The sequence below is a fragment of the Oenanthe melanoleuca genome, chromosome 15, assembly GCF_029582105.1.
Source record: "Oenanthe melanoleuca isolate GR-GAL-2019-014 chromosome 15, OMel1.0, whole genome shotgun sequence".
NCBI classification, from domain to species: Eukaryota; Metazoa; Chordata; class Aves; order Passeriformes; family Muscicapidae; genus Oenanthe; species Oenanthe melanoleuca.
Genome location: NC_079349.1, coordinates 4,553,118 through 4,580,068, shown reverse-complemented (window position 1 = coordinate 4,580,068; position 26,951 = coordinate 4,553,118). Strand labels below are relative to the sequence as shown.

The following is a 26,951-nucleotide window of genomic DNA, read 5'->3' as shown; positions in this document are numbered from 1 at the left end:
GCTGCTCTCCCTTAGTCCGCCGGGCCGCAGGGCGGCGCTGCCGGCGCGGCCGCTCCGCTCCTCCCGCCTCTATGGTTTGGGGGCGGGGTTTGCGCTACCGGAAGTGAAGGGGCACATCCGGTGTGGCGGCGCGGCCGGGGCCGGTGCTGGGTGTCGGTGAGCGGGCCGGCGCTCCCGGGTCAGGAGTTTCTGATCGGGCCGGGGCATCCCGGCGGTGCCGCCATGTCCATGTCGCACTTGTACGGCACGGACGGAGACGATGGCGTGGAGATGGAGAGCTTCGAGGTGTCGGACTGGGACCTGCAGAACGAATTCAACCCGCACCGGCAGCGGCACCGCCAGACCAAGGAGGAGGCGACCTACGGCGTGTGGGCCGAGCGCGACTCGGATGAGGAGCGGCCCAGCTTCGGCGGGAAGCGGTACGGCTGGGCTGGGACCCCTCTCCCTTCATCTTCCCCCCGTTGCCTTCGTCTTCCCCCCCGTTGCCTTCGTCTTCCCCCCCGTTGCCTTCGTCTTCCCCCCGTTGCCTTCGTCTTCCCCCCGTTGCCTTCGTCTTCCCCCCGTTGCCTTCGTCTTCCCCCCGTTGCCTTCGTCTTCCCCCCGTTGCCTTCGTCTTCCCCCCGTTGCCTTCGTCTTCCCCCTGTTATAAATGAGAAACAAAGTCTCGATATTCAGCAAAATTTAGATTGCTTTATTTTATATAGACAGAGCAAGCAGCGCACTGGGGAAAACGCCCACTCCGCTCTTCCTCCCAGCTTGGTTTGCAGCTCCCTTTTTATAGTATGGTTTTCCTTGTAGTAATCAATAATTGTTATTGTTTTGTTGTAATAATTCTGCAAGGGAAGCAGTGGTGGTCAGAGAAACTTCCAACCGTCCGTGGGACAGCTCTTGGGACAATTGGTCATGTAAATGGTAGATAAAAAACAGAAGAAGTGGGAAGTCTGATCTTTAGCAGATAGTTTGTGATTGATTACATAAAGGCAGGAAATCTGATTCTGCAAAAAAACCCTTTCAGATTATGGAAAACACTTTTTTTTTCCTTTTGCAAACTGGTATACACAATATTCGTCACAGGGGGATTTAAACAGTGTGGGTTTAATCATATATTTCCCTTTATCCAGATCCATGTTCTTTTCTTATTTTAAATATTCTGGTTTATACAAAGTCCAAAACTTCTATGATTAACACAAATCATTTGTCAATTATCACATCCCCATTCCCTGGGCTTTTCCTGGATGCAGACACCCACCCATGCTGCCCTCAGAACCCCCTCAGCTGTAGAGATTTCACTGTGCTCACTCCCTGCAGCACGGGGGGAGGATGGAGATTGCCTGGCAAAAGGAGGTTTAAACAGCTCAACAGCTTTGAATATCCCATTTTTGGGGAGAGTAAGGCACAGCAGCCCCCAGGCTCCTGGAGCAGAATTCCCTGGAGCATAATTCCCTCTGGTTTTGCAGCTCCAGGGATTACTCTGCCCCCGTGAGCTTTGTCAGTGCTGGGCTGAGGAAAGCAGCAGCCGAGGAACTCTCGGATGAGGACTCAGATGATGATGAGAAGCCTGTGAAGCAGGAGGAGATTCCCAAGGAGTTTGTGCCCAAGAAGTTAAAAACAGTGAGTTCTCCAGGAAATTTGCTGGTTTTTGTTTTGTATTTATGAAGCTCAGGTTGTGGTTGAGGGCAGTGAAAGTGTAATAGAGCTCTAAAAAAGGGCGAAATAATTAAATCAGACACCCTAAATCATTGGTACAACTGTACACTGATGTAATGATTGTGTGTCCTTGTGAGTCAGTCCTTTCATTTTTCTCAATATTCCCTTTGGTCAATGAAGGTTTAAAGAAGAGAATTCCTGTGGTTTCCTGCCTTTCAGATACTTTATTTTTCTACTTTCACAGAATGGACAAATCCAGGCATGTTATAGATTAAAACTCAAACCCTTATTTTCAGTTGAAACCAGAAAGAATCAGGAATCAGCTTCAACTAAATCTGGTGATGGAACCTGAGAATGTCAGATTGTCAGCCAGAGTTTTTCAGGACTTTGCTTTCCCATTTGAGGAATTTCAGGAATCTCCATGGGTGCTTCATGGATGCACAAGCAAGGTTCCAGTGAGCTGGGCAGCAGAATTGCTTCTGGGAACTTTGTGAGGGGAGTTTTGCACACTTTGGTTATTTGAAGCCTCAGGGCTGCAAGTTTTTGTATGTTTGTTTTTGACAGGGTGGAAATTTCAAGCCCAGCCAGAAAGGCTTTGCAGGGGGCTCCAAGTCCTTCGTGGATTTTGGCAGCTGGGAGAGACACACTAAAGGAATTGGGCAGAAGCTTCTCCAGAAGATGGGATATGTCCCTGGAAGGGGTCTGGGGAAGAATGCTCAAGGTACTGTCAATGTGTTTGGTGGTTTATTATTAACTGGGGTTTAACTGGAGGAGAGGTTGGATTCCTTAAAGAACTGCCAGCCCCAGGTGGCTTAAATTTCCTTTTTTTCCTGCCAGTGATCCGAGCCCTGTGGTGAAAATTAGGGGTGTTCAAACTGACCTGTGGTCATTTCCTCCTCTGGGTATTTTGCAAGAGGAAAGGAAATAAATTCCAAAGGTGGTCATCCCATGGAAAAGGAGATGCTGTTTTACATGGCAGAATAAAAAGGCAGTGAAATGTGTTTGAGAATGAAGCTGTGCTTTGGCAGTTTGGGATGAAATGATTTTATAGGGAATTGGTGATGTTGGAAGCACCACGGTGCTGGAGGCAGTGCCAGGGAGGGTGTTGGTGCTGATCTGGTAACTCACAGGGAAAGCCTGGCTGTTCTGCTCTCTCCCAGCACCCAAACTGCTCCTCCTGACCTATTCCTGTCCTTCCAGGAATCATCAATCCCATCGAGGCCAAGCAGAGGAAAGGCAAAGGTGCTGTGGGCGCCTACGGCTCCGAGAGGACCACGCAGTCCTTGCAGGACTTCCCTGTGGTGGACTCAGAAGAGGAAGCTGAGGAGGTATTTTTGGGGGTCTTGCTGTTTCTCTGCTGTGTGTACAAAATTCAGTTTTCTTAATTTCTGTGTCAGAGAAAACTGTTAGGGCTCATTTTAGGTAAGAAGCCAAATACAGAAAACATTGATTTCGTTCAGGCAGATCTTTCTTGTCACTGTAATGTTCTTTGTTGTTTCTGGTTCACTCTGTTTTAGTAGCTTTTCTAGAATCCCTCCTTTGAAGAGTTCCCCATGGAAATAGTCTTTGTCTTTTGTTTAAATAAAAAAAAGACCAGGAACTCCCTGTTCATTTAATCCATAGGGTGGGTGACTGGCCCACAGCGTCCAAGCCGGTTTGGCAGGAGCTTCTCCACTTCCCAGTTATTTTCTGTACAAATTCCTCCTTGGTCTGATGGTTATTTTCCTGTAAAAAGAGGCAGATTTGGGGTGTGACAAAGAGCAGCCACCACAACTCTGCTGGTTTTGTCCAGGAATTTCAGAAGGAGCTCAGCCAGTGGCGGAAAGACCCAAATGGAGGCAAGAAAAAACCCAAGTACAGCTACAAGACAGTGGAAGAGCTGAAAGCCAAGGGCAGGATCAGCAAGCAGCTTGCAGCCCCTCAGAAGGAGATTTCCCAGGTCAAGGTAAGGTTGTTAAGCCAAGAGGTGACCTCTGAGGAACAGTTTGGACCCTTTGGTGTCACCAGCACATTTTAGCCACTGGTAACCTCAGTAAAGCCAGTCATTGTTGTGTGCTGCCTCATGGAACTCATCCCTGAGCCATGTATTAGCTCTGTGTCACCTGGACATGGTGACAAATTAGATTAAATGTGAGTGTGTATGGGGGATTAATTGCAGTTTAGTTTAATTGTTTTATGTTTGTCATAATCAGCACTCATCCACTTTTAAAAGCACAGTTGTCCTTTTTGGGATTGTTTGAACCATCTTCTACCTCAAAGGGACAGTAAGAGCTTTGTCTGGTGTGCACTCAATAGAATTATGAGTCTGAAATTAAAATGTCTTCATAAAATTATAGAAATTTTAAGTGAAATAGTTGATAGTGTAACTAATGGCAAGTAGAATCATTCAGTGCTTGTAGAATCATTCAGTGAAACTGGGATGAGATGAGGAGATTCTTGTGGCTCTGATTCCAGATAGTCTCTTGTTCGTTCTAACTCTTTGTGTCTAGAGAAGGCCATTGTGGAGACAATCCCCTTATTCAAATACAGTGTTATGTTAACAGCTTCCTACAGTAATTAAGATCCTTGGAAATCTCCAGATTTCAATTGGGAGTCAGGGATTTTCTCCTTTTTGTAAGATGAGAGAGAGTTTTTTGTAAGAGTTCATTGTTGTGTGCCGGCAGGTGATCGACATGACGGGCCGGGAGCAGAAGGTTTATTACAGCTACAGCCAGATCAGCCACAAGCACAACATCCCAGATGACAGCCCCCAGCAGCCCCTGGGCAAGGACTCCAAGCCCCAGGGGTTTGCCCTGCCTGAGCTGGAGCACAACCTGCAGCTGCTCATCGACATCACAGAGCAGGAGATCATCCAGAGCGACCGGCAGCTGCAGTACGAGAGGGACATGGTGGTCAACCTGAGCCACGAGATCCAGAAGATGGCTGAGGTGCTGTCCCACGAGGAGAAGGCCATCAGCAACCTCAGCAAGGTGCTGGACATGGTGGAGGAGTGTGAGAGAAGGATGCAGCCAGGCTGTGAGAACCCTCTGACCCTGGATGAGTGTGCAAAGATCTTTGAGACCCTGCAGGACAAGTACTATGAGGAGTACAGGATGTCAGACAGGGTGGACCTGGCAGTGGCCATAGTTTATCCTCTCATGAAGGAATACTTCAAGAACTGGGATCCCCTCAAGGTGTGTGTTGGTTTGAGTTATCTGCACTTCTCACTTGATGGCTTCAGTAATCTTTGTTACCTTGTCCCAAGTGTCCTGGTCTAGTGGGAGGTGTTCCTGCCCATGGCAGCTGGTGAGCTTTAGGGTCCCTTCAAATCCAAACCAGTCTGGGATTCTAAATTCCTGATCAGTCTGGAAAAAAAGAAAAGAGACAAACCCTGTATTGTCCCTACTCTCAGATATTTGCTGGGTAAAAATTTAGGAGTTTGTAAGGTTAAAATAAATCCCTTGTATGAGTGTTGGGATGAAAAATTTGGTGAAAAACAGATCTCTAGATGTTGTGTTTTAGCAAAAGCAGGAGAGGTTTGTCTGTCAGGTATCTGAGATGCACAGTCTGTTCTCAGTGCCATTTAGACTGGGGTAGAGTCTGAATCTCTCTGTACACCTGGAAAAGTTCAGACTGTCCTCTCCCTGGAGGTGTACTGATACTGTAAGGTGGGATTATTCTCTGGCAGGACTTTACTAAAAATCATTTAAGATATGACAGATATAGCACTTGGTGCTCTGGGCTGGTGATGAGGTGGGGAGGGGGTCACAGGTTGGGCTCAATGGTCTGGGAGTTCTTTTCCAACTTCAGTGATTGTGGGATTCTGGAATTAAGACTGCAAGTTCCTGGCTTGCCCTGAGAGGAGGTTAGAAGGCTGGCTGTGCTCAGCACACCATCAGCCTGCTCTGTGCAAATCCCAGCTGGAATTAATGGAAAAGGATAAAGGACCATTTCTCCCCTATCATTCCCAGGACTGTACATATGGCACAGAGATCATAGCCAAGTGGAAGAGCCTTCTGGAAAATGATCAGCTGTTATCCCACAGTGGGCAGGACCTGTCAACAGATGCTTTTCACAGGTAAAGAACAAATTATTTGTACTTTGTGCAGCATCTTCCTGTGCTGCTTCCTTGGGGAGGGAAAAGAGCAGACACGAGCTTTTCCCAAGGATCGCCTTGCTGGGCCTCCTTAAAATCCAGTTTGCAGCTACAGAAAAGTTTGCAGCTTTAAGTAACAGCTCCCATTTGGTTTATTTAGGCCAAGGCTGTAGCTTTGAGCTTCATTTTTTATTTATTTGGGGCTTCTTCCCAGACTGATGTGGGAGATCTGGATGCCATATGTCAGAAACATCGTGGCGCGGTGGCAGCCAAGGAACTGCGGATCCATGGTGGATTTCCTGGACAGCTGGGTGAACGTTGTTCCTGTGTGGATACTGGATAACATTCTGGATCAGCTCATCTTCCCCAAGCTGCAGAAGGAGGTGAGAGAAGAGGGCTGGGTAGAGCAAAGCCATGATCTGAACCAGTGTTTGAATTCCAGCTGGAACTTCCAAACACCAGTGTGCAGCTTCTGCCGCTGGAGTGAGAAGTCAGGGGTCACATCAGAGCTCTTTGTGCTTCTGCACAAACTTGCTGCTGGTGGCTGGCCTGAGTTAATCTTTGCTGCTGTCCCCAAGGTGGAGAGCTGGAACCCACTGACGGACACGGTGCCCATCCACTCGTGGATCCACCCCTGGCTGCCGCTGATGCAGGCGCGGCTGGAGCCGCTCTACTCGCCCATCCGCAACAAGCTGGCCAACGCCCTGCAGAAGTGGCACCCCAGCGACTCCTCTGCCAAGCTCATCCTCCAGCCCTGGAAGGATGTCTTCACTCCTGGCTCCTGGGAGGCTTTCATGGTCAAGAACATCGTGCCTAAACTCGGTGAGATAATAGTGCTGGGCTTTGGGAATCTGCTGGTGGCACCTTCCCTTTGACACCAGGGAAAGATCCTTGCTAGTGTGGATGCCAGTGTTACATCAGAGATTGTTGTCAGTGAGGTTAGACCAAGCTTGCCTCTGATTTTCTGCTACCAGTCCTGTGCAGAGGCAGAAAGATTAGAGAAATGTGAGGAATTACTCTGGTTATTCTCTAGGTTTTTCAGTTTTACTTTTTATAAATTATTAATCTCCAGCTGGTAGGAATATCTGAGAGCTGTCAGGTAGGACCAGGCTGTAAGATGACTCTGTTACTCCTGAATTCATTGGTCTGCTCTTACGTTTCACCATGAGTTTTGGAAGGCAAAGCAGCTCAAAGGTTAAAAAATAGTCAAGGGCTTTTTAGTTTCTCAGTTCTGGCAGCAAATTGTAATCACTGGAGGTGGAAATGCACCATTTTGTGTCAGGATCAGCCAAAGATTCCCACTGTCCCTTAGGATAACAAAAAAGGTGCTGCCCAAGTTCTGTGTATTGGTAGTGAAAGGGCACTAATAAAACTGAGTGAGGCTCTTTTTTAACTCCTCTTCTTTCCCAGGTATGTGTCTGAATGAACTCATCATCAACCCCCACCAGCAGCACATGGATGCCTTTTACTGGGTGATTGACTGGGAGGGGATGATTTCTGTCTCCAGCCTGGTTGGGCTGCTGGAGAAACACTTCTTCCCAAAGTGGCTGCAGGTGAGACACTGAGGGCTGAGGAAAGAGGTTTGGTTATCTGGGGAGTGTTATAGTGACTCCTGTTGAGAAATTGCTGCCCTAGTGCTGAACTGGGCTGGTTCCCACTCACAGCTCAGTAGTCATTGGAACAGTTCCTCCTGTTGCTGACACTCAGTAATAAACTAAGTAATAAATTATGCCAGGGGAGATTCAGGTCAGACATCAGGAGGAATTTCCTCATGGAAAGGGTGATGAGGCACTGGAAAGGGCTCCCAGGGAGTTGTGGAGTCCCCATCCTTGGAGGTGTCCAAGGAGTGCCTGGATGTGGCACTCAGTGCTCTGGAATGGTTAATAAGGGGGTGATTGGTAACAAATTGGACTCAATACTCTTGGAGTCTTTTCCATGTTAAATGACTCTGGGATCCTGTGGCAGAGAGGCCTCTCCTGCACAAACATCCCTGTGCTGCCTTTGACCTGTGCCTTGCTCTGCAGGTGCTCTGCTCTTGGCTCAGTAACAGCCCCAACTACGAAGAGATCACCAAGTGGTACCTGGGCTGGAAGTCCATGTTCTCAGACCAGGTGCTGGCACATCCCTCCATCAAAGACAAGTTCAATGAAGCCCTTGACATCATGAACAGGGCTGTGTCCTCCAGCGTGGGTAGGTGGCTCATGGGGGTGGCTCTGCTGCTCTGGGCTGGCAGCACAGTCACATGTGGCTGCTGGGAGGCTGACTGGGGCATGGCCCTGCTGGCAGCATGGCAGCACCTCCATGAACAGTGAATTCAGTGGGTTCTGCCTTGCTCTGTCCTTAAAGAGCACCTCTGAGGTGCTGCTCAATAGTTCTGGACTGCATTGATGCAGAAACAGGACCATTGAACAACTGATCCTCTTCCTGCCTTGCCCTGTCAGCCAGACATTATCCTTTAGGGCTTGACTTCTAAAGCTGTCATTATTGGGTATTTTTTTCTTTATGGTGAGATACTGGCTCTTTTCCTTATCTTTACAGCAGTTCCCTTCCCTTCCACATGACTGTCCCTTACCACCTAAAAGTGATTGTCGGGAGTTCAGTGAGAGTTACACTGTATAAAAGAGAGGGGCATGCCTGAGGGGAGCAGCACCTGAAATTTCAGAGCCCAGACTTACACACCACACTCCAAATGTGACTGACTGCATTCCCTGGGTGGAGCTGCTTCCCCCTGGGAGCAGCTCAGCACCGTGCTGTCCCGTTCTCTCCCCAGGTGGGTACATGCAGCCGGGCGCCCGGGAGAACATCGCCTACCTGACGCACACGGAGCGGCGCAAGGACTTCCAGTACGAGGCCATGCAGGAGCGGCGCGAGGCCGAGAACATGGCGCAGCGCGGCATCGGCGCCGCCGCCGGCTCCGTGCCCATGAACTTCAAGGACCTCATCCAGACCAAGGCCGAGGAGCACAACATCGTCTTCATGCCCGTCATCGGCAAGAGGCACGAGGGCAAGCAGCTCTACACCTTCGGCAGGATCGTCATCTACATCGACAGGGGCGTGGTCTTCGTGCAAGGGGAGAAGACCTGGGTGCCCACCTCGCTGCAGAGCCTCATTGACATGGCCAAGTGAGGCACCTGGGTGCCCTCCTACTGCAGAGCCTCATTGACATGGCCAAGTGAGGCACCTGGGTGCCACCTTCTGCAGAGCCTCATTGACATGGCCAAGTGAGGCACCTGGGTGCCCACCTTCCTGCAGAGCCTCATTGACATGGCCAAGTGAGGCACCTGGGTGCCACCTCGCTGCAGAGCCTCATTGACATGGCCAAGTGAGGCACCTGGGTGCCCACCTTCCTGCAGAGCCTCATTGACATGGCCAAGTGAGGCACCTGGGTGCCCACCTTCCTGCAGAGCCTCATTGACATGGCCAAGTGAGGCACCTGGGTGCCCACCTTCCTGCAGAGCCTTGGCTGAGTGAGGCCCTGTTGAGGATTGAGTCAACTCCCAGGAACAGCCTCTGGGTAATCCTTAGAATAAACAAGTTCCAGGTTTTTAAATAGTGACACTGGAGCTGGATGCCAGGTTTTGTTGGAAGAGCTGTTTAGACAGTGGCAAGAGGATGGAGGGCCAGACTTTGCCACCTGGGACAGAAGTTTACCAGCAAGTTAGGAGGGATCACATTCTCTGCTCCAACAGCTGAGTGAGGGCTGGCCTAGCTGAGTCCCCTCAGATACCACAGCTTGTGCTGCCAGTGAGTTACTGTCATCACAGCATCCTCACACAGTGGGCTCCTCTTTGCTGCACACAGCCAGGACCCGTCCCAGCTCTCTCTGCTGTGGGACTGCAGTGGTTAAGAGCACAGAGGTGAGGGAAGGAATCCTAAGGCTTTTTTTCCTGGAGTGAGCCAACCTGGTTGTTGTCAAGACTGATCAAGAGCTGATCTCAGCAGCAAATGAGAGCTGGGAGGTTTTTCCAAGTATAATCTGGGAACCAGACCTCAACATCTCCCACTACAAACCCCTCAGATAATTTCCCCTTCATGATGAGTTGAAATGTGTTTAGGGCATGCAAGGGCCTTGAATTGTTATGGAAGGGGAGGGAACCAGAGAGTCACTGCAGTGCAGATGGTTCTCAAGGCAGGCTTTGGTGGAATTAGTTTTCAGTATTCAGTGAGTGTAAGTCAAAGCTCAGCTTTATTTTTTTATTAAATAAGATACAAAAATGTCTCATCACCTCAGCATTCAGGTGCTGCCACTTCTGACAGAGCCTGATGCCACTGTTGCTACTGAGCTCCATCTCAGCTGCACAGAAGCTTCCATGGGAAGAGATGTGGATCCCAGCCCTGCCACCACGGGACAGTCAGGACTTGGCAGTAGGTCCCTCCCCCTTCCTGATGATCTCCAGGTCCTCACAGTCCTGGTACATCGGCTCCTCTACAAAGTCCCAGACCTCAGGGGAGAGCTCCTGCAGTTTATCCAAGGGAAACCAGTGCACGGAGGTGTCATTGAAGGTGTCCAGGTAGCGGGGGTGACTGGGGAGTGCCACTTCCTCCACTCCTTTCAAGACCTAAAGATCATTTGGGGGAAAAGTTAGACAATGCAGAAGCCCCTTCCTGCAAAGCTGAGCCAGTGAGGACGAGAATGGTTTTACATTACCCTCAGCCCCTGTGTGCAGGATGTTCTGCAGATGTTCAACAATCCTAAAGTGATTAACTTTTATATTACGTGTCTAGGAAAAATGTTTTAAAAATAACCCCCCTCTTCTTTCCAATGGTAATTCATTTTTCTCATTAAAAGGTGTGTTGTCAACATGAAGCAATAATGTTACAGTGTTGCCTCATACCTTTGCTATGTAAGAATAATCTCTCTCCAAGATTCTGGACAGCAATCTGCAAAAACAGAAGATGTCCACCTTAGACACGATGTTTCTGTGGATTTAGAGAGATTTTCTGCATGGGACAGAGAAGGGGAAGAGGGCTCAAGACTGAAAACTTTATGGCAATGAAAATGCACAAAACAGGGAAATTGCTGTTAGAAGAATAAAGTAGTGGGACAGAGAAGAGGAAAGCAGGGTGGGAGGCACCAGAGCTTGACCAGGGTGTGCCCAGACCTCTCCTCGATTCCTCGGAAGCTGTTCCCGATGATGACCAGCTTGGAGAGCGCCGCCGGGCTCCAGTTGCTCCACAGCAGGTTGTTGTACAGAGCCTTCCCGCAGTGCACCATGTAGAACAGCGTGGCCGCCCCCTGCACGCCGTGTTTCCCCTCCTGCCCGGGAACCGCCGAGCCCGTCACGGCCGCGCCCCGCCCGCGGTGCCCCGCGGGTCCCGGGCACTGACCGGGGCTCTGCTCACCTCATTCTCCGTGAGCAGGCACAGCCCCAGCGCTCGCAGCGCCGCCGCCTCCCGCGCCGAGAAGGCCGGGTCGAACAGGGCGCAGCGGCCGGGCGGCACCTACGGGGGCAGGGCGGCGTGAGCGGGGAGGAACGACCCGCTGCTCCCCCGTCCCGCTCCCGGTGCTCACCCGCAGCTCGTCCAGCAGCAGCAGCAGGAAGGCGAGCTGGTACCGCGCGGCGGGGCAGCGCCCGAACCGGCCCAGCCCGTAGCACACGCAGCGGGCGGGCGGCTCCGCGGGGCCGCTCAGCGGGGCGCGCACGGCTCCTGCGGGCGGCGGCGTCAGCGCGGCGGGGCGGGGATCGCCGCTCCGCACCCCCGGGGCTCGCTGTGCCCTCTGGCCCCGCACCCCCGGGGCTCGCTGTGCCCTCTGGCCCCGCACCCCCGGGACCCACTGTCCCCGCACCCCCGGGGCTCGCTGTGCCCGCTGGCCCCGCACTCCCGGGGCTCGCTGTCCCCTCTGTCCCCGCACTTCCCTCTCCCCGCACTCACCGGCGCTCGCCGCCCAGAAGCCGGAGCTCAGCAGATCGTCCCTGCGGAGACAGCGCAGCGTTAGCGGGGCCCAGCGAGGAGCGGGCACACGGATCGGGGCCCGGCACTCACCGCGCCTCCCGCAGCCGCCGCAGCACCGCTTCGGTGGCGGGGCCGCCTTCCTCCTCATCATCATCATCCTCCTCCTCCTCGCCCCGCCGCCGCCGCCGCCGCCGCCGCCGTGCACGCCCCGCTCGCCACCCTCCCGCCGCCGCCATGCGCGCGGTCACGTGCGCGGTCACGGGACCGGGGGCGCGCCCGGAACCGGCGGCGGGAGCGAGCGGCGGGATCCCGGAGCATCCCGGAACCGGCGGCGGGAGCGAGCGGCGGGACCCCGGAGCATCCCGGAACCGGCGGCGGGAGCGAGCGCAGGATCCCGGAGCATCCCGGAACCGGCGGCGGGAGCGAGCGGCGGGACCCCGGAACATCCCGGAGCATCCCGGAACCGGCCGCAGCATCCCCGAGCCGCCCGCAGCCATGTCCCGCCCCGCCGCGCCCGGCCCCGCACCATGGTGAGCCCTTTCCCCGCTCCCTCCCGCCGACGCGGTGCCCCGGGAAGCGCTTTCGGCCCTTTGCCGATTGCTGGCCCCGCTCCTGGCCGAACCCCCGGGGCTCGGCAGCATTCTGTCCGTGGGTCGCTCCAGGGCCGTGGAGCGGTGCCGCCTTTGAGCCAGAGCTGGGCTGTTCCTACGGGAAAACGCCCGAGCTCATTCCCACCTTGTGACCCAGTGCTGACCGGCAGGACAGGTTGGAAAGTGTTACTGCATGCGTGCATTGAAGAAATTGTGAGCAGAATAACATCTCCAGAGGGACCCCACTGTCACCTGCTCCTCCTGCTGCACCCAGGAGCTGTTTGGGATGGATAATTGTAATAATTATTGTACCCCCAGCATATGGGATTACTATAAATTATCCCATGTGCTGAGAGTACAATATATCACAAATCCACTTCTTCCACGTGTCTGAGAGGTGGAGTTACAGAACCTATTTTAAACTCACAAAAGTGGTCAAATTTAGTCATGAGAGACATTCTTTATGCTGCTTTTGGGTGTAAACTCGGTGTGATTGTGCAAAGAATTGAGTCTCTCCATTTGCAATAACCTTTTGTTGCTCTTCCAAATAAATAGAAAGGAGAAAGGTAACAGTTTTCAAATACACAGTCATTTCTGGCAATGTTTTTAGGTGGAATTACTTCTTTCTTTATGATGGGTCAAAAGTGAAGGAGGAAGGGGATCCTACGAGTGCCGGGATCTGTTATTTTTACCCTTCCCAGGTAATGCCTGCTTTATTTCATACCTGTAAAGTCCTGATGCTTTTGGATTGGGAGGGGTTGGGCTTCCAGGTGATTTGGATTAATCCTTATTAGCAGTCACAAAAGTTCTAAGGAAGTTTTTAAGAAATCCCAATTATCAGTTAGCTCCAGGTGGAGCAGGGCTGGGCTCCACCAGGCTTGGGGCACAGCAATGGGGTTACACTCTGCTCCCTCCCAGCCCAGGTCTGTCCTGGTGATGTGAATAAACACACACAAGGCATGAAAGTTCCTCTCCATAAGCCCCAGGCCCTTGTGCTGCCTGGAAGAAGCAATCCAATTATTTTTCTCTGAGAAATTTGCCTGTTCTACTGTGTTTGATTTATAGAATCCCAGAGTTGTTAATGTTGGAATAGACCTTTGAAATCAAGTCCAGCCATGAACCCAGCACCCTCTTCACCACTAAACCATGTCCCCAAGTGCCACACACACACATTTTCTCAACACTTCCAGGGATGGTGCCTCCACCACTGCCCTGGACAGCCTGTGCCAATGCCTGACAACCCTTTCTGTAAATTGAGTTGAAATGATAATTACTTTTCATTTATACCTGAAAACAGCAGTGATTTTTTTTCTTTTTTGAGTTCTTTTAATGGGAAGTTAAAGCCTTTGCTCCCTGGCAGACCATCCCAGAGCAGCAGGAGCTGCTGTGTGGGCAGATGGCCGGGGTTGTTCGCTGCCTCACCGAGATCTCTGGATCCCCTCCCAGCCTTGTCCGCCTCAGGAAGCTCAAATTTGCCGTGGTGGTGGATGGAGACTTTCTGTGGGTGAGTTCAGACAAAGAGGGTTTATTTTTCAGGCTGTGGGCTGCACCAGGGACAGCTGGGGATGGTCCTTGCAGTGCACAAGTTTCATTGCAAGGTGACTTAAATTCTGTTTTCTGTGGCCTGGCAGTCGCTTCAGCTTCCTGCAGAAAAATTTCAAGTACCTCATTTCTGTGCCTATACCCAAAGTGATTTCTTAAGATGTTCTTGGCTAGGACAGAATCCCAAAATCCCACACTGGTTTGGGTTATAAGGGACCTTAAAGCTCATCCAGTTCCACCTTCCACTATCCCAGGCTGCTCCAAGCCCAGTCCAGCCTGGCCTTGGACACTTCCAGGGATGGGACATAACAGGATTCCATGTGCTGCAGTTTGTAAGGACACAGTCACTGTTTCATAGTCTGATTGTTCTTTCCTGCTCACCTTCAGCATCCCCAGAGCTTTGTCAGAGCCCACAGACATTTAGTATATAAAGAGCAATGTGTGGCACTTGTGACAAAAATGCCCCAAAACATTCCCTGGGAACTGGGCTAAGGCCAGTCAGCTCCATTTAATTGGCACTGCCGCTTCTGTTTCAGCAGCTCAAAAACTAAATTGAGCATCATCATAATATAAATAATTAATTTGAATATTTTGAAGTGCTTAGTTTCAGGAAAATGTTCTCAGCTATTAAAGCAGCAAGTTAGGTCATCTAACGTGGGAAGGGAGCGTGTCTGAAGCTCTGCATTCTGATATTTATTTATCCTGTCTGTGCCAGGGCTCTTGTGTGGGTCTGTTTGCATTTCCTTTTCCCGTGACTATGATTCCAAGGGGTGTTTTCCTGCACAGAGTTGCCTGTCCCTGTGTGAAAGCGATGAGAGCTGTTCTCACTGTGGTGCCCCAGTTCTGTCAGGCAGTGTTCTCCATCCCTGTGTGTGCTGCAGGTTCTGGGCTGTGCTGTGGAGCTGCCTGACGTGAGCTGCCGGCGCCTCCTGGAGCAGCTCATCGGCCTCTTCACCTTCTACCAGGGCCCTGTGCGAGGGGCGTACACGGTAATGGGGGCTGGGATGTGGGGACGGGGTAAGGGGGGACTGGGGCATGGGGACAGGGTAAGGGGGGACTGGGGCATGGTAATGGGGGACTGGGGATGTGGGGACTGGGGCATGGGGACAGGGTAATGAGGCAATGGAGACATGGGGACAGGGTAATGAGGGAATGGGGATGTGGGGACAGGGTAAGGAGGGACAGGGGCATAGGGACTGGGGCATGGTAATGGGGACTGGGATGTGGGGACAGGGTAATGAGGGACTGGGGCATGGTAATGGGGGACTGGGGCATGGGGACAGGTTAATGGGGAACTTGGGATGTGGGGACAGGGGCATGGGGACAGGGTAACGAGGGACTGGGGCATGGGGACAGGGTAATGAGGGACTGGAGCAGGGTAACAAGGGACTGGGGACATGGGGACAGGGTAAGGAGGGACTGGGGACATGGGAACAGGGTAACAGGAGACTGGGACACTGTAAGGAGGGATGGGGCACATGGGGACACAGTAACAAGAGACTGGGACATGGTAATGAAGGACTGGGGACATGGGGACACTTTTACAGGAGCCTGGGACATGGTAATGAAGGACTGGGGACATGGGGACACAGTCACAGGAGCCTGGGACATGGTAATGAAGGACTGGGGACATGGGGATACAGCAATGAGGACTGGGGACACGGTGACTTTGGGAGATTTAAACACTTCCCCTGGTGTCCCAGCTCTGCAGTGTTCCCTTGTGTTGCCTTGCTCCTGCCAAGGGTCACACATCCAAGAAGTGGGAGCTGGAAAAGGGAGTAGTTCATCCCTGCCACTGCCCTGAGGTCCTGTGGGGCTCTGCTGAGCCTTTCCCAGATGTTCACCCCAAACAGTTTCCCCTCAGCACTGTCTCCCACCTTTTCCTGACCTCATCCTGGCAGGCCCTGTCCCATCCCAAGTGCATGGACACTTTGCAGTGACAGTGTGGGGGTTTCTGTCACCCACAGGCATTTTCCCAGGAGGAGCTGAGCAAGGAGTGGGACAGGTACATTGAGCACATCCAAAAAAACACCAGTGACCTCCACAGGATTTTCAATTCTCTCTGGCATCTGGACAAAACCAAGGTAAGAGCCTGTCCTCTGCAGTGCCTGGCTCTAGAGCTGCCCCAGTGCCACTGTGTTTGTTTATTTGCTGCTTTGAGGTTTTCCAGGATTGTGTGTCACTGCCCTGGCTCTCCCTGTCCAGGTGGATCCTTTGCTTTTGCTGAAGGCAGCTCTCATCCTGCAGACATGCCAGCGCTCTCCCCATGTCCTGGCAGGCTGCATCCTCTACAAGGGCTTGTAAGTAACCAGCTGTTCCCTGGAGGGTAAATCCACCCCTTTCCAGGGCTTGGATCCTGGAGTGCATCCAGGGAGCAGAGCAAGGGCTCAAGGGCAGCTCTTGGCTGTTGGCAGGAACATCAAGCTTCAGACCAGGCAGTTCCTGTCTGTGTGTCACTGGGACTGAGTGGTTCATGGAATCATGGGATCATGGGATGGCTTGGATTGGAAAAGATCTTAAATCCTGACCTGTTCCACCCCCTGCCATGGGCAGGGGCACCTTCCACTATCCCATGTTGTTCCAAACATCATCCAGCCTGGCCTTGGACACTTCCAGGCATCCAGGGGCAGCCACAGTTTCTCTGGGCAGCCTGTGCCAGGGCCTCACCACCCTCACAGGGAAGAATTCCTTCCTGTTATCCCATCTAACCCTGCCCTCTGGCAGTTTGAATCCATTGCCCCCCTGTCCTGTCACTCCAGGCCCTTGTGAACAGTCTCTCCAAGGTTATTGGTGCTCATCACCATGAAGGAGTTCAGGACTTGGGTTTTAGTGGAAATCTGCTGGTTTTGACACTCAGCAGGATGTGAGGACTGAATTTCTGAGATTTTTAGGGGCAAGTCACCAAGGAAAAGTGAGATGAGTGGATGTTGTGCTTTCCCAGCAGTTTTCCCCCTGCAGTTGTGCAGTTCAGTGCAAGGGTGTCCCTGGGTCTGACCTGCTGGCCAGGACCACTGTCTGTACTGACAGGATGACACAGGGGGATGAGCCAGGATTCCCCATGAGAAATTCCAGCTTCTTTCAGTCAAAGATGACTGAATGACTTCAAGGAAAGCCTCCAAGGTGGCCTTGAAAGACAGGAGGTGGGGAATTCCGAGAATTCCTTGGCAGCAGCACTCAAGTACCATTTTTCTTTGGCATGAACTGTTCCAGTGACACCTTTTACAAGCACTGGAAATGTGCCACAGGGAGAGCATCTGCCAGGGAGTGACCTCATAGCTGCAGGCAGGACACTGGAGTGAGTCACTGCAGCACCTGAGAGCTCAGGGACCCCAGCATTTGACTTGAGGAGGGACTTGGGAGCCTTGTCCTGCAGCAGGGTGTGTCACCTCGTGTCTCTGGTCTGTCTGGTAGAGATATTTTGTCACCAAACGTCACAGCAGGGTTCTCTGAGCTGAAGTTCACTCTCAAGCCAAAGCATTCTGTGCTTCTCTGACTTTGCTTTGTCCTTTCAGGATTGTGAGCACCCAGCTGCCACCTCCACTCACTGCCAAAGTCCTCCTGCAGGGCAGCGAGTCCCAAGGCCAGGTAAGGTGCTGAACACGTGCCCTGCAAGCAGATTCCTGTAAGGATGTGCTGTGGGAGATCTTGTCACACAGATCTGGCATGTATCACCATAGGGAAAGATAAATATTGGTGCTGCTGCTTAAAGCTTTTATTAGTTATGTTTGAAAAAGGTTCCAAGATTTCTGTGCTAAGAATTAGGGTTTTTTTTCCAGTCTTTAACTTACTGAATTTGTGAGTTCTCATTTATGTGATGTTTTGATTGGCTTTTTACACCAGTTTTGGTATTTACTGGGAAATCCACCAAATGAGTGTCTGAAAGGAACAAAAGGCAGTTTTCATTTGCTTTAAAACTTGTCAAATGTTATTATTTATGTGATCAAGATCTTCTGTAATAAAGCCATCAGCTCACAGATATGAAGGCAGCCTTTGCTGTTCTTCTGCTTGAATGAAGGGAGTTTCTGTGCCCTGAGCAGGTGGTGATGATAAATCTGGGCTCTGTCCTGAATTTTTGGTTTATTTTGGTTCTTGGGAAAGTCCACTTGGCTTTGAGAGCTCCCTAAGACCAAAACCCTTTCCAGTATTTGCTGGGGGGTTGGTGTGTGGTCTGCTGCAGCTTTGGGGGACTGGGAGGGTGACAGAGATGTCCTGGTGTCCCTGATCCATCCCCAGAGCTGATTCTTGGCTTTTGTTGCAGAGTGAGCCTGGAGCTGAGGAGCCACAGGAGCCTGGTGAGCATCCAGCTGCATCCTATGGGCTGCATGGGAGCACAGGCTGGTTCTCTGGGATTCACATCCAAGCTGTGCTGGGTGCTGGAGTATCTCCAAAATATCCCAGAGGGTGTTACTGCCACCAGCCAGCCTGTGCTGTGTGATCAGAACCAGCTCCTTCTGCTGGCTTTGCTCTTTTGGGTTCTATTCCAGTTCTGCAGATTCCCAACCATGCCTGCCTTGATTCCAGCTCCCCATGTGGCCACTTGGCCAGTGCCAGGCCCTGACAACAGATGGCTGGTGCTTGCAGTCCAAACCTCCAGCCATCCCCTCTTAGCATCAGTGTGGGGATGATCTGCCAGGGTGGAAATTTAACTGTGTCAGGCATGAAGGGTATGAGCAGGATGGGAAAGTGCTGGGAGGTGGGAAAAGGCTGCCCAGCTCAGTTGGGATGCAGGATCATGCAGCTCCTGCAGAAGCCCTTGGGCTGGTGAGGTTTGGTTTCTGTTTTTGAGCTGTTTGTTGAATTCTCCCCCTCCTGCTCCTGCAGGGTCTGCGCTGCCGCCGGGCGTCCGAATCATCCCCGTGTTCCTCACAGGGGAGGAAATCTCTGTGCTCCAGGACTTCCCCGTGGAGTGGATGGCCAGGTAGGAGCCCAGCCTCAGCCAGGGGCAGGATTTGCAGCAGGAGCACACGTGAGGCACTGTGTCCCTGTTCCATTGTCACTGTTTTCCCTGGAACTAGCTCAGGCTCTGTCGCTGCCTTTGGAGCTGCTCCCCAGACCAGCTGGGATCTGTCCCTCAGCTCACAGCACTGCTTTGTGGGCAAGAGAGGACAGTGCCAGGAGCCTGCAGTGTAAGATTCCCAGGCTTTTCACCTGTGTTAGACCTTGGCCCATCATTTTTCCCAGGTCTCTTTGTGGCAGGGGATGGATCAGCCATTGATCTGTGGGGTTATCAGCTATGGGATAACTCCACACAGGTCCTGCTCAGTGTTTGATCCACTTGTCATCTCCCACTAGGTCACCCATGTCCCCAGCAGGCCCCAGAGCAGAGGAGAGTGCTCTCTGCTCCCAGGCAGTTCCAGAATCAACAGGAGCTCATGAAAACCAGGCTCTGGATGGAATCTCTGTGCAGGAGTGCTGTGAGGACGCTTCAGGAACACCTGCCCCAGGAGATGCTGTGCAGTTGAGCAGCCCTGCAAGTCCTCTGATGGAGTTCTCTGGAATGGAAACTGGCACAAGGAATTCTCCATCTGCAAACCTGGGTGGAGCAGGCAGTGAAAGCTCAGAGCTCAGCGGGAAAACATCCTTCCCTTCAGAGAGTGACACAGAGCAGCTCCCAAGCCCTTCCTCACTCCAGACTGAATGTGCTTGGACTACAGGTCCATACCTGGAAGGCTTTTCCTTTCCCAACCCTTACTGCTGGGAGCAGGAGAGCAAGGACAAGAGGGAATCCCCTGCAGACTCTGATGTTGGTCACTGTGCGTCCCAAAATTCCCTTTCAGTCAGCCACAGCCCAGCTGTTCCCTCTCCTGCCCAGGAGCTGAGCAGAAGAAAATCCAGTGAGCAGGACAAGCCATGGAGTGTGAGCCAGGACAGTGTGTCTGGAGGCAGTGGCAGCACAGCTGGTGACCACGTGTGGGGCTTGGATTGTCCTGCTGGACACGCTCAGCTCCGGAGTGGGAAGCAGCTGCTGCTCCCAGGGGTTCAGGAGGCTCTGCCCAGTGACCCTGCAGGGCTCAGGCCGTGTGCCAGCAGCAGGGAGGACAGGCTGGGTGGCAGAGGCAGCGAGCCAGCCCAGCTGAGCCTCTATGTTCACTGCATCCAGGGGCTGGTGCTGTCGCTGCTGGCGGAGCAGCAGCTGCGCCGGGACCGCCGCGCCGTGGAGGACGTGGTGAGTGGGACAGCTCTGCCCCACTGCCCTGCTGGGGGGCACAGCTGAGGAGGGAGCAGTGAGTGGTGCTGCCCATGCCTCCCTCACCTGCTGGGAGCTGTGGCAGGCTCCGGGCTCGGCAGCCGTGGCTGCGTGGGAGCTGTGGGAGCGCGCGGAGCGGGGACAGCCGCGTCTGGCAGGCAGCTCCCGGTGCTGCTGCTGTCTGGCAGTGCCAGCACCAGAGCTCCCGTGTGGGTGTGACAGACACCCAGGGGCTGCTCTGGAGCTGGGATTCGCTGGGGATCCCCGGCAGCTCGCTGCTTTTTGGGAAGAGAGGATGGTTCTGTTAAACCCCCGCCCCGCACGTCACCGCCTCTCCTCGGGGAGCACCGCAGCCACACCCGGAGGGGGCTGGGAATGGGGAGATGATGCCATGTGGGCACTGCACCTGGGTAACACCACAGCAACCCCAAATCTCCCCGTGGTGGGGTTTGGGTGCTCAGGATCCCCTGTGAGTGAAGCTAACAGGGCTGCAGGGGCAGGATGTGCCAGCCCCCCATCTTTCCTGGGGAGCATCAGCTGCAGAGCTGCTGCCTGGCCTCTGCCTCCCTACCAGGAGCTGAGTCAAAGCTGCAGAGCCCTGTTTGATATGCCAGTTGCCATAGGAACAACCTAATTTCCTTACCCAGCCAGACTGGAAGGTGGAGGGAAGCTCAGACTAATGCAGAGCCTCAAGGTTGCTCCTTCCCCTCAGAGCTGTGGGACACCTGGGGCCCTGGGAGCTGGGGAATGTCTGCTCTGCACAGACATGGGTTGGGATTGCTGCCAAAGCAGAGATGCAGCTGGAGCCCTTTGCACCAGACATGGCACTTTGTCCCCTTTCTGCTCGTCTGGAACAGCAGGGGGGACACAGGCAGGTGGGAATTGTCACTCTGCAGAGTGGAATTCCTACTGCACAGGGAGTGCCCAGTTCATTTTCCTTGATGTCTTGCCCTGGGGCTGACAAACTCTGCTTCCATTCCTGTTCTCCTTTTCCCAAACATCCTGCTTCCATCTCACATACCCTTGTTTTGGATCTCACCAAAATTGCAGTGTCACATAGCTTGGATTTCAGGGCTCTTCTGCTGCACCCTCCCATGGGTACAGGTGTGTTATTCCTTAGGAGAGGTGCCCTGCATGTCCCATTATCCCAATGCCCAAGGAAGTGCAGCTGGGCTGTGCTGCTGCTGGATTTGAGGCACAACCTCAGCTTGTCTGTCCCTTTGTTTATCTGTAGGTTAAAAATGACCCTCAGCTCTTAGGGATGTCAAAGCTGAGTTATAATTAGTGTTTTTTTGAATGCTTTGAGGCCCCCAAATGACACCAAAGAAGGGTAAAATATGCTACTTGTGCAGCTGTGAACCTCTGGGAGGGCGGGTCCCATCCCAGGCTTTCCCTGTGGAGTGGGAGGCTCTTGGCCTCACCTCCTGCTGCTCTTTAGGTCTTATCCCTCCATTTCACTGCACAGAAAGGAAAATCTGTGCTGTGGCAGGGGTCAAGGGTAGGCCAGGCACTGGAGTCCTGCTGAACAAAGGCTTGATCCTCTCCCCAGTAGGGCAAAGCGCATTGGCAGGATGAGGATTATGGAGTTAATCTTCCCAGGAGTGGTGGTGGACCCCTGCCTGTGCCCTGCCTGTGCCCAGGGAGCCTCAGCATGGTCAGGGCCTCTGGGCTACTGGAAATCCATCCAGAACAGCAGCTTGGCATTCATTCAGTGCTTTGGAGTGTGTGCTTGTACTGCCCGGTGTAAGCAGAGGAATGTCCCTTGCTGGGGCTGTAAATCATGTGAAATGAGCCCTGGAGGGTAATGGTTGATGGTAAATTAATGGGGCCTTGCATTTCCCTGTAATTAGTAGCATCAGGTGGCTTAATGGCTGATTTTCAGGTTGGAGTCATAGAATCCCAGACTGGTTTGGGTTGGGAGGGACCTTAAAGCCCATCCTGTTCCAAGCCCTGCCATGGGCAGGGACAGCTCCCACTGGGCCAGGTGCTCAGATCCCCATCACTGCCTTGGGAGCTCTGTGACTCCCTCTGTGCCAGCCATTCTAGGTGGGAGCCTGGACAGCAGAGCAAGGAGGAGTCCTGTCCTTCTGTCACCTGAACTCCCTCCAGCACCTCCTTGAAGCCCAGGTGAGGCACAGGTGAGGCTCTGAGCTTTGCCTTTCCCTCTGCCTGCAGTACCACAGCAGCCTGGCCTCCCTAAATGGCCTCGAGGTTCACCTGAGGGAGACTCTGCCCAAGGACTCCTCAGCCTCAGCCAGGACAAACTACAGCTTCACACACTATGACTGTGTCCAGAACGTCCTCACAGGTGAGCCTTCCTCTTCTGGGACTGCAGGAGGGAGCAGTGAGGAGAATGGGGTTTATGGGAACCTTTTCTCAGGCCTCAGACACCTTCTCAGGAGCATTGCTCAGCAGAGCTCCCACCACAGAGCCCAGATCAAAGGCAGAGCTGTGCTGGGATTGAGGGTGTCCCCAGCCTGGTCTGCAGCTGTCCAGGGCCTTTTCCTGCTCAGTGAATGGGGACACATTGCAGAGTGGGTTTTTAACACCCCTTTTCTCCTGTTGTGCAGCCAACTTGCCCCACAGCCCCGGGCCCCTGGACCGACACTTCCTCAGGGCAGCCACTCTCATCCACTCCGACTTCAGCCAGCTCCCCACGGCCTCAGAAGTGATCATCAGGTAAGGGTGTCACAACAGAGGTGCTCACAGAAGGGCAGAACCCCTTTCCAAGCCTGCCTGGGTTTTGACACAGGTTGTGATCACACCCAAGGCTTTATTCCCTAAGTTTTGTTTTGATTTGTGAGTTCCTTCCTGCTCTGCCTGGATGTTGAGAGGCTGCAGTGGCACCAGGAGGGTGGACTGAGGGCACAGCTGAGTGCTGCCATGGCTTGGATTAAGATGCAACACTCACACAATTGCCAGTTCCTGGCACCATAAGGTTCTAAGAGGCAGTTTTAAATTTAGCTGTTCCTAATAAATTTGTGTCTCGGCAGGGAGCCAAAGGCACCCAGAATTGGCAACCTAGATATTGTTTTCTTGTACAGCTTGTTGGGTTGGAAACACACTGTGATGTGCGTGGCAAACCCAATTGTGATACACCAGGCAGGATGGTCTTATCACAGCCAGAGCACTTCCCAAAATCCAGAGCTTTTCCTGACATCCATGGTCATGGCTGCATGGACACCCCTTTCCTCAGCTGAGCTGGGAGTGCACAGGTTCCACCTGCCTGCTCCTGCTTGTTTTCCCAAACCATGATGAAATAAAGATGCTCCTGGGAATTACACAGTTTCACTGCTCTGGCACTGCTTGCCAAGGGAATGTGAATCACACACTTCAGTGCTGGAGAAATCCTTGTTTAGCATGAGCTTTGCTGGCTTCTTAAATCCAATCCTAAACTGAGTGGCTAAGCTGGCATGTTACCCCTAAAAAAGCAACTCCATGTGTGAATCAGCCTGAGTAACAAGATGACTAAAACTGCTTTCTTTTATGGAGAGTTGTCACAGAAGGGTGTCAGCAAACATTGCAGTTGCTGCTTTCCTCCTTCAAGGAGGAATCCAGGGTCCTTGGCTTTGCTCCCTGCCAGCCCTCCTGCAAGGAATACTCTGGGAGGGGGGATTCTTAGTCTTAATTAATGTTTTTAATCACAGCTTTGGTGGTTACTGAATCTGACTCTTGTCTGAGCTTCATCACAGCTGTGACTGAACATGTGGTTCCTGCTGCAAGGTGCTGTGCTGGGATTTGGTTGTGGCCAGCAGCAGTGGGAGAGGAGGGATGTTGGGCACGAGGAGTGTTCCAGGCTCCTGGTGTCCTGGGCTGGGCTGGCAGCAAGGGGAATCTTTGGAGCATGGCCACACACAGAATCCCAGAATCATTAATTTGGAAAAGCTTCCCAGACCATGGTGTCCAACTTGTGACCAATCCCCACCTTGTCACTCAGTCCAGAGCACTGAGCAGGACTCAGTCACAGGTTGGACTCGATGGTCTTGAAGGTCTTTCCCAAACAAAATGATTTTGTGATATCCCACTTTCCCTTTTAAGGATGCCAGGACCCTTTAGAAGGAGGGGCTGGTTCCCTGTAGCTTTCAGGGGTTTGGTACCTGTTCAGCTCCTGTTCTCATGCTGAAAGCCCCTCTGAGAACTTGGGAGCCCAGTGCCCAGCTGTGAATGTTGCCCAGAGCTGTCAGTCTGACCCCTGCCTTTCCCTGCCCCTCCAGGAACGCCTCCACAGCCGTGTATGCCTGCAGGAACCCTGTCCAGGAGACCTACTTCCAGCAGCTGGGAGCTCCCCTCCGCAACTCAGGCGTCCCCAACCCGCACGACAGCGCCTTCAGCCTGCCCAGCAAGGCCAAGCAGAAGCTGCTGAAGCATGGGGTGAACCTGCTGTGAGCTGCTGTGCTCAGCCCTGTGGAATGTTCGTCTCCAGCAAGGAAAATCTCAGCTGTTTGTGCCAACAGAGGCAGGAGGCCCTGCCCTGCCTCTGTGGGGGCTCCAGCCTGCCTGGCCCTGAGGAAGGGACAATCCTTGCCCTGTCCTGCAGCACGTTTTGGGCCAGTGCAGGTGTCAGTGGCAGCATTTACCAAAGACTGAGGACAGAATGCAGTGTCTTGGGTGTTTGGTTTACATGGACTTTACAGGGACTCTCCTGGTACTCTGCAGACTCCCCACGTGCCTTGATCTGAGGTAAAGCCTCACCTTGCTGTGAGTTACACAGCCCCAGGCAGTGCTGGCTTTCAGAGGTGTCAGTCAGCCACTGTCTGTGCCTGCACTTGCCCTGGTCAGACTTTGGCTTTATTTATATCCCTTAATCCATGGGAATGATCCTGCCATGACCTAGTGCCTTGCCTTGGTTAGCAGTGCCTGCCTGTTCTCACACGGGAGCAGAACAAGAGCTGCAGAGCTCACAGTCCCTCTGGGTGCTCCCAGGAGGTTTTTACCCCACAGGTGACTCTGGAGGGATGTCCCTGTCCCTCCACACCTCCCTGGTCAGTGATGGTCCAGCCTAGCCCTGCCTTCCTTGTGCCCACCTGGATGTGCAGTCTCACAGGGGCTGGTGATGATGGTGGTGTGAGTGTCCCTCAGCCTTGTGCTCCCTCCCTCCTGCTCTTACTGCTCACTTTGCCCACACTCTGCAGACCCTGAAAGTGCCTCTGAGCTGATGGGACCAAAGAGGTTTTGTGTCCCCTCAGCAGCTGTTCCCTTTCTGCTCTGACAGTGTCCCCAGTCAGTGGTGGCTGCTTAGGCAGGGGATGAGTACCTGTGTTTGGCTGGGCTTGGACCCTGCTGCTGGTGCAGACACACCCCTCAGTGTGACTGTGGAAATAAAGGAGTCTCAAGGCTCATCCCAGCACTGTGTCAGCAGCCAGAGTCACGTTGTTGTCACATTTGTGGTTCCTGGTTGTGGGAGCTGTTCCCTGTTCAGCTCCATGCCAAGGGTGGTTCCTGCAGTGCTGGGGTTGAACAGGCAGAGCCTGTTGGTTCAATCATTCCTGCAGAGCAGCTGCTTGGAAGCTTCCTGAGGGATAGATGTGTGACTGATGTCACCAAGAGATGGTGAGCAGAGACATCAGCGTGGGGAGGTGCTGAGCAGGCTTGTGCCAGCATCAGAGCTGGGCATGGGAGAGTCACCACTGCTACAGCTTCTGGTCCCACTCCAGCACAGACAGTTCCCAAGGTCGCTCTGCCATGCCAGGACTGTTCCACAATTGCTGGGAATTTCAGAGGACTACATAAGATGGGCCAGCTGCTTGCTCAGGGGTGGCTGGGCACTGGCCTGTCAGCTGAGGAGGTGTTTCAGCAGGAGCAGGGCTGTGTGGCACTGCTCCCATGCTGGGCATGGCAGGACTGTCAGGAGCTTGTTGGCAGCGTAGGAGTGAAAACTGTGGGAAGCCTGAGCTGGAGCCACCCTGGTGACCTCCTGCTTCAGTGACATCCATGTGGAAGATGGCACAAGGTAAGGTGCTGCTTCCTTGGTGACTTCCCTGCACACTTCCACTGGGTGATGGACAAACTGCTCTGGTTCTGGAGGGAGCACATCATGAGGAAGAACATCAGAGAGGCTTCGTGGAGTGGGAGGAGGCAGGAGTGATGAGGGATCCCTGCTCAGCTGAGCCATGACCCCTCTGGAGATGCTGCTCTGTCTGTCCCTTCTGTGCCCTCAGCAGATGTGGGTTCCCTCTGCAATTCCCAGGAGAGGAAGCCTGGGAGCAGCAGGAGCAGCTCCAGCCTGCTCTGCTCCGCAGGGAGATCCGCCTGCATCCTGCCTGGGCGCTTGGGAAGTGGTTGTGTGTTCTAGCAAGAAACACAGAAGTGGAAGGAAAAGCCTGAGAGGGACAGGAGGGAGATTTGGCACAGCAGCAAAGCACAAGCTGGATGGATGCTCCTGCCTGCTGCCATCAGGGATCTGCTGCTGCAATCTGCTGAGCCGTCTGCCGGCCAGGAACAGCTGGGCTGGCTCTGCTCCTTCTGCTCGGGCTGCATCTGCCCCCCCAGCCCGTCCTGGCCACCCAGCCCACGCCTGCCCTGTGCTGGTCAGGAGGGAGCAGCACACAGAGAGCTCCTGGCAGCAGGGTGATGGCTGTGCTGGAGAGGATGCTTAAAAATGAGGCATTTTGAGCATCAGGGGATGAGGAGCAGCTGGGCACTGCCAGGGGGGCTCTGGAGAGCAATTCCTGCCCTGCCAAGATGGCTTTGTGCTTAAGGGAGTGAAGCACTGGTTTTCAGGCAGTTGGGTGGGATTTGAGCAGCAGCCTCTACCCTGGAACTGCTCCTGGGAAGCTGCTGCCTTTAATGCATCCATGCAGGCAGCTGGAAGCAATTCCTGAAATGGTTTGTGGATGTTCTGGCAAGGCTGATGGCTTCTGTGGGGCCTGGGGAGCTTCAGGCCTGCAGCTGCTCCTGGGGATGGCTGGGCACAGTCTCTGCTGCCCTGGGACAGGCAGCAGGGCTGGAACCCACAGCTGTGCCCACACTGATGGGCTGTGGGAGATCCCTGTGCTCCTTGGCAGCCTGGGCTCCA

The 26,951-nt window shown here is 53.3% G+C and overlaps 3 protein-coding genes across 3 annotated transcripts; 2 read left to right on the top strand and 1 right to left on the bottom strand.

Moving 5' to 3' along the window:
* Window positions 1-53: 53 nt before the first annotated feature.
* On the top strand, window positions 54-10,529 carry TFIP11 (tuftelin interacting protein 11). The gene is made up of 12 exons (XM_056504251.1): window positions 54-419; window positions 1,458-1,611; window positions 2,212-2,368; window positions 2,848-2,975; window positions 3,440-3,592; window positions 4,311-4,820; window positions 5,598-5,704; window positions 5,937-6,105; window positions 6,301-6,544; window positions 7,133-7,275; window positions 7,747-7,912; window positions 8,493-10,529. The coding sequence occupies exons 1-12, from the start codon at window positions 223-225 to the stop codon at window positions 8,846-8,848; spliced, it is 2,484 nt and encodes an 827-aa protein (XP_056360226.1). The 5' UTR covers window positions 54-222; the 3' UTR covers window positions 8,849-10,529.
* On the bottom strand, window positions 9,890-11,877 carry SRRD (SRR1 domain containing). The gene is made up of 7 exons (XM_056504258.1): window positions 11,708-11,877; window positions 11,597-11,637; window positions 11,235-11,371; window positions 11,066-11,164; window positions 10,825-10,979; window positions 10,558-10,603; window positions 9,890-10,281 (listed from the first exon to the last, which is right to left on the bottom strand). The coding sequence occupies exons 1-7, from the start codon at window positions 11,851-11,853 to the stop codon at window positions 10,075-10,077; spliced, it is 831 nt and encodes a 276-aa protein (XP_056360233.1). The 5' UTR covers window positions 11,854-11,877; the 3' UTR covers window positions 9,890-10,074.
* HPS4 (HPS4 biogenesis of lysosomal organelles complex 3 subunit 2) lies at window positions 11,758-25,275 on the top strand. The gene is made up of 13 exons (XM_056504252.1): window positions 11,758-12,147; window positions 12,818-12,908; window positions 13,568-13,711; window positions 14,631-14,738; window positions 15,717-15,833; window positions 15,955-16,049; window positions 17,262-17,334; window positions 18,008-18,041; window positions 18,571-18,667; window positions 19,042-19,915; window positions 22,112-22,244; window positions 22,507-22,615; window positions 24,151-25,275. Exons 1-13 carry the CDS (start codon window positions 11,852-11,854, stop codon window positions 24,320-24,322), a joined length of 2,343 nt encoding a protein of 780 aa, XP_056360227.1. The 5' UTR covers window positions 11,758-11,851; the 3' UTR covers window positions 24,323-25,275.
* The last annotated feature ends 1,676 nt before the right edge of the window (window positions 25,276-26,951 follow it).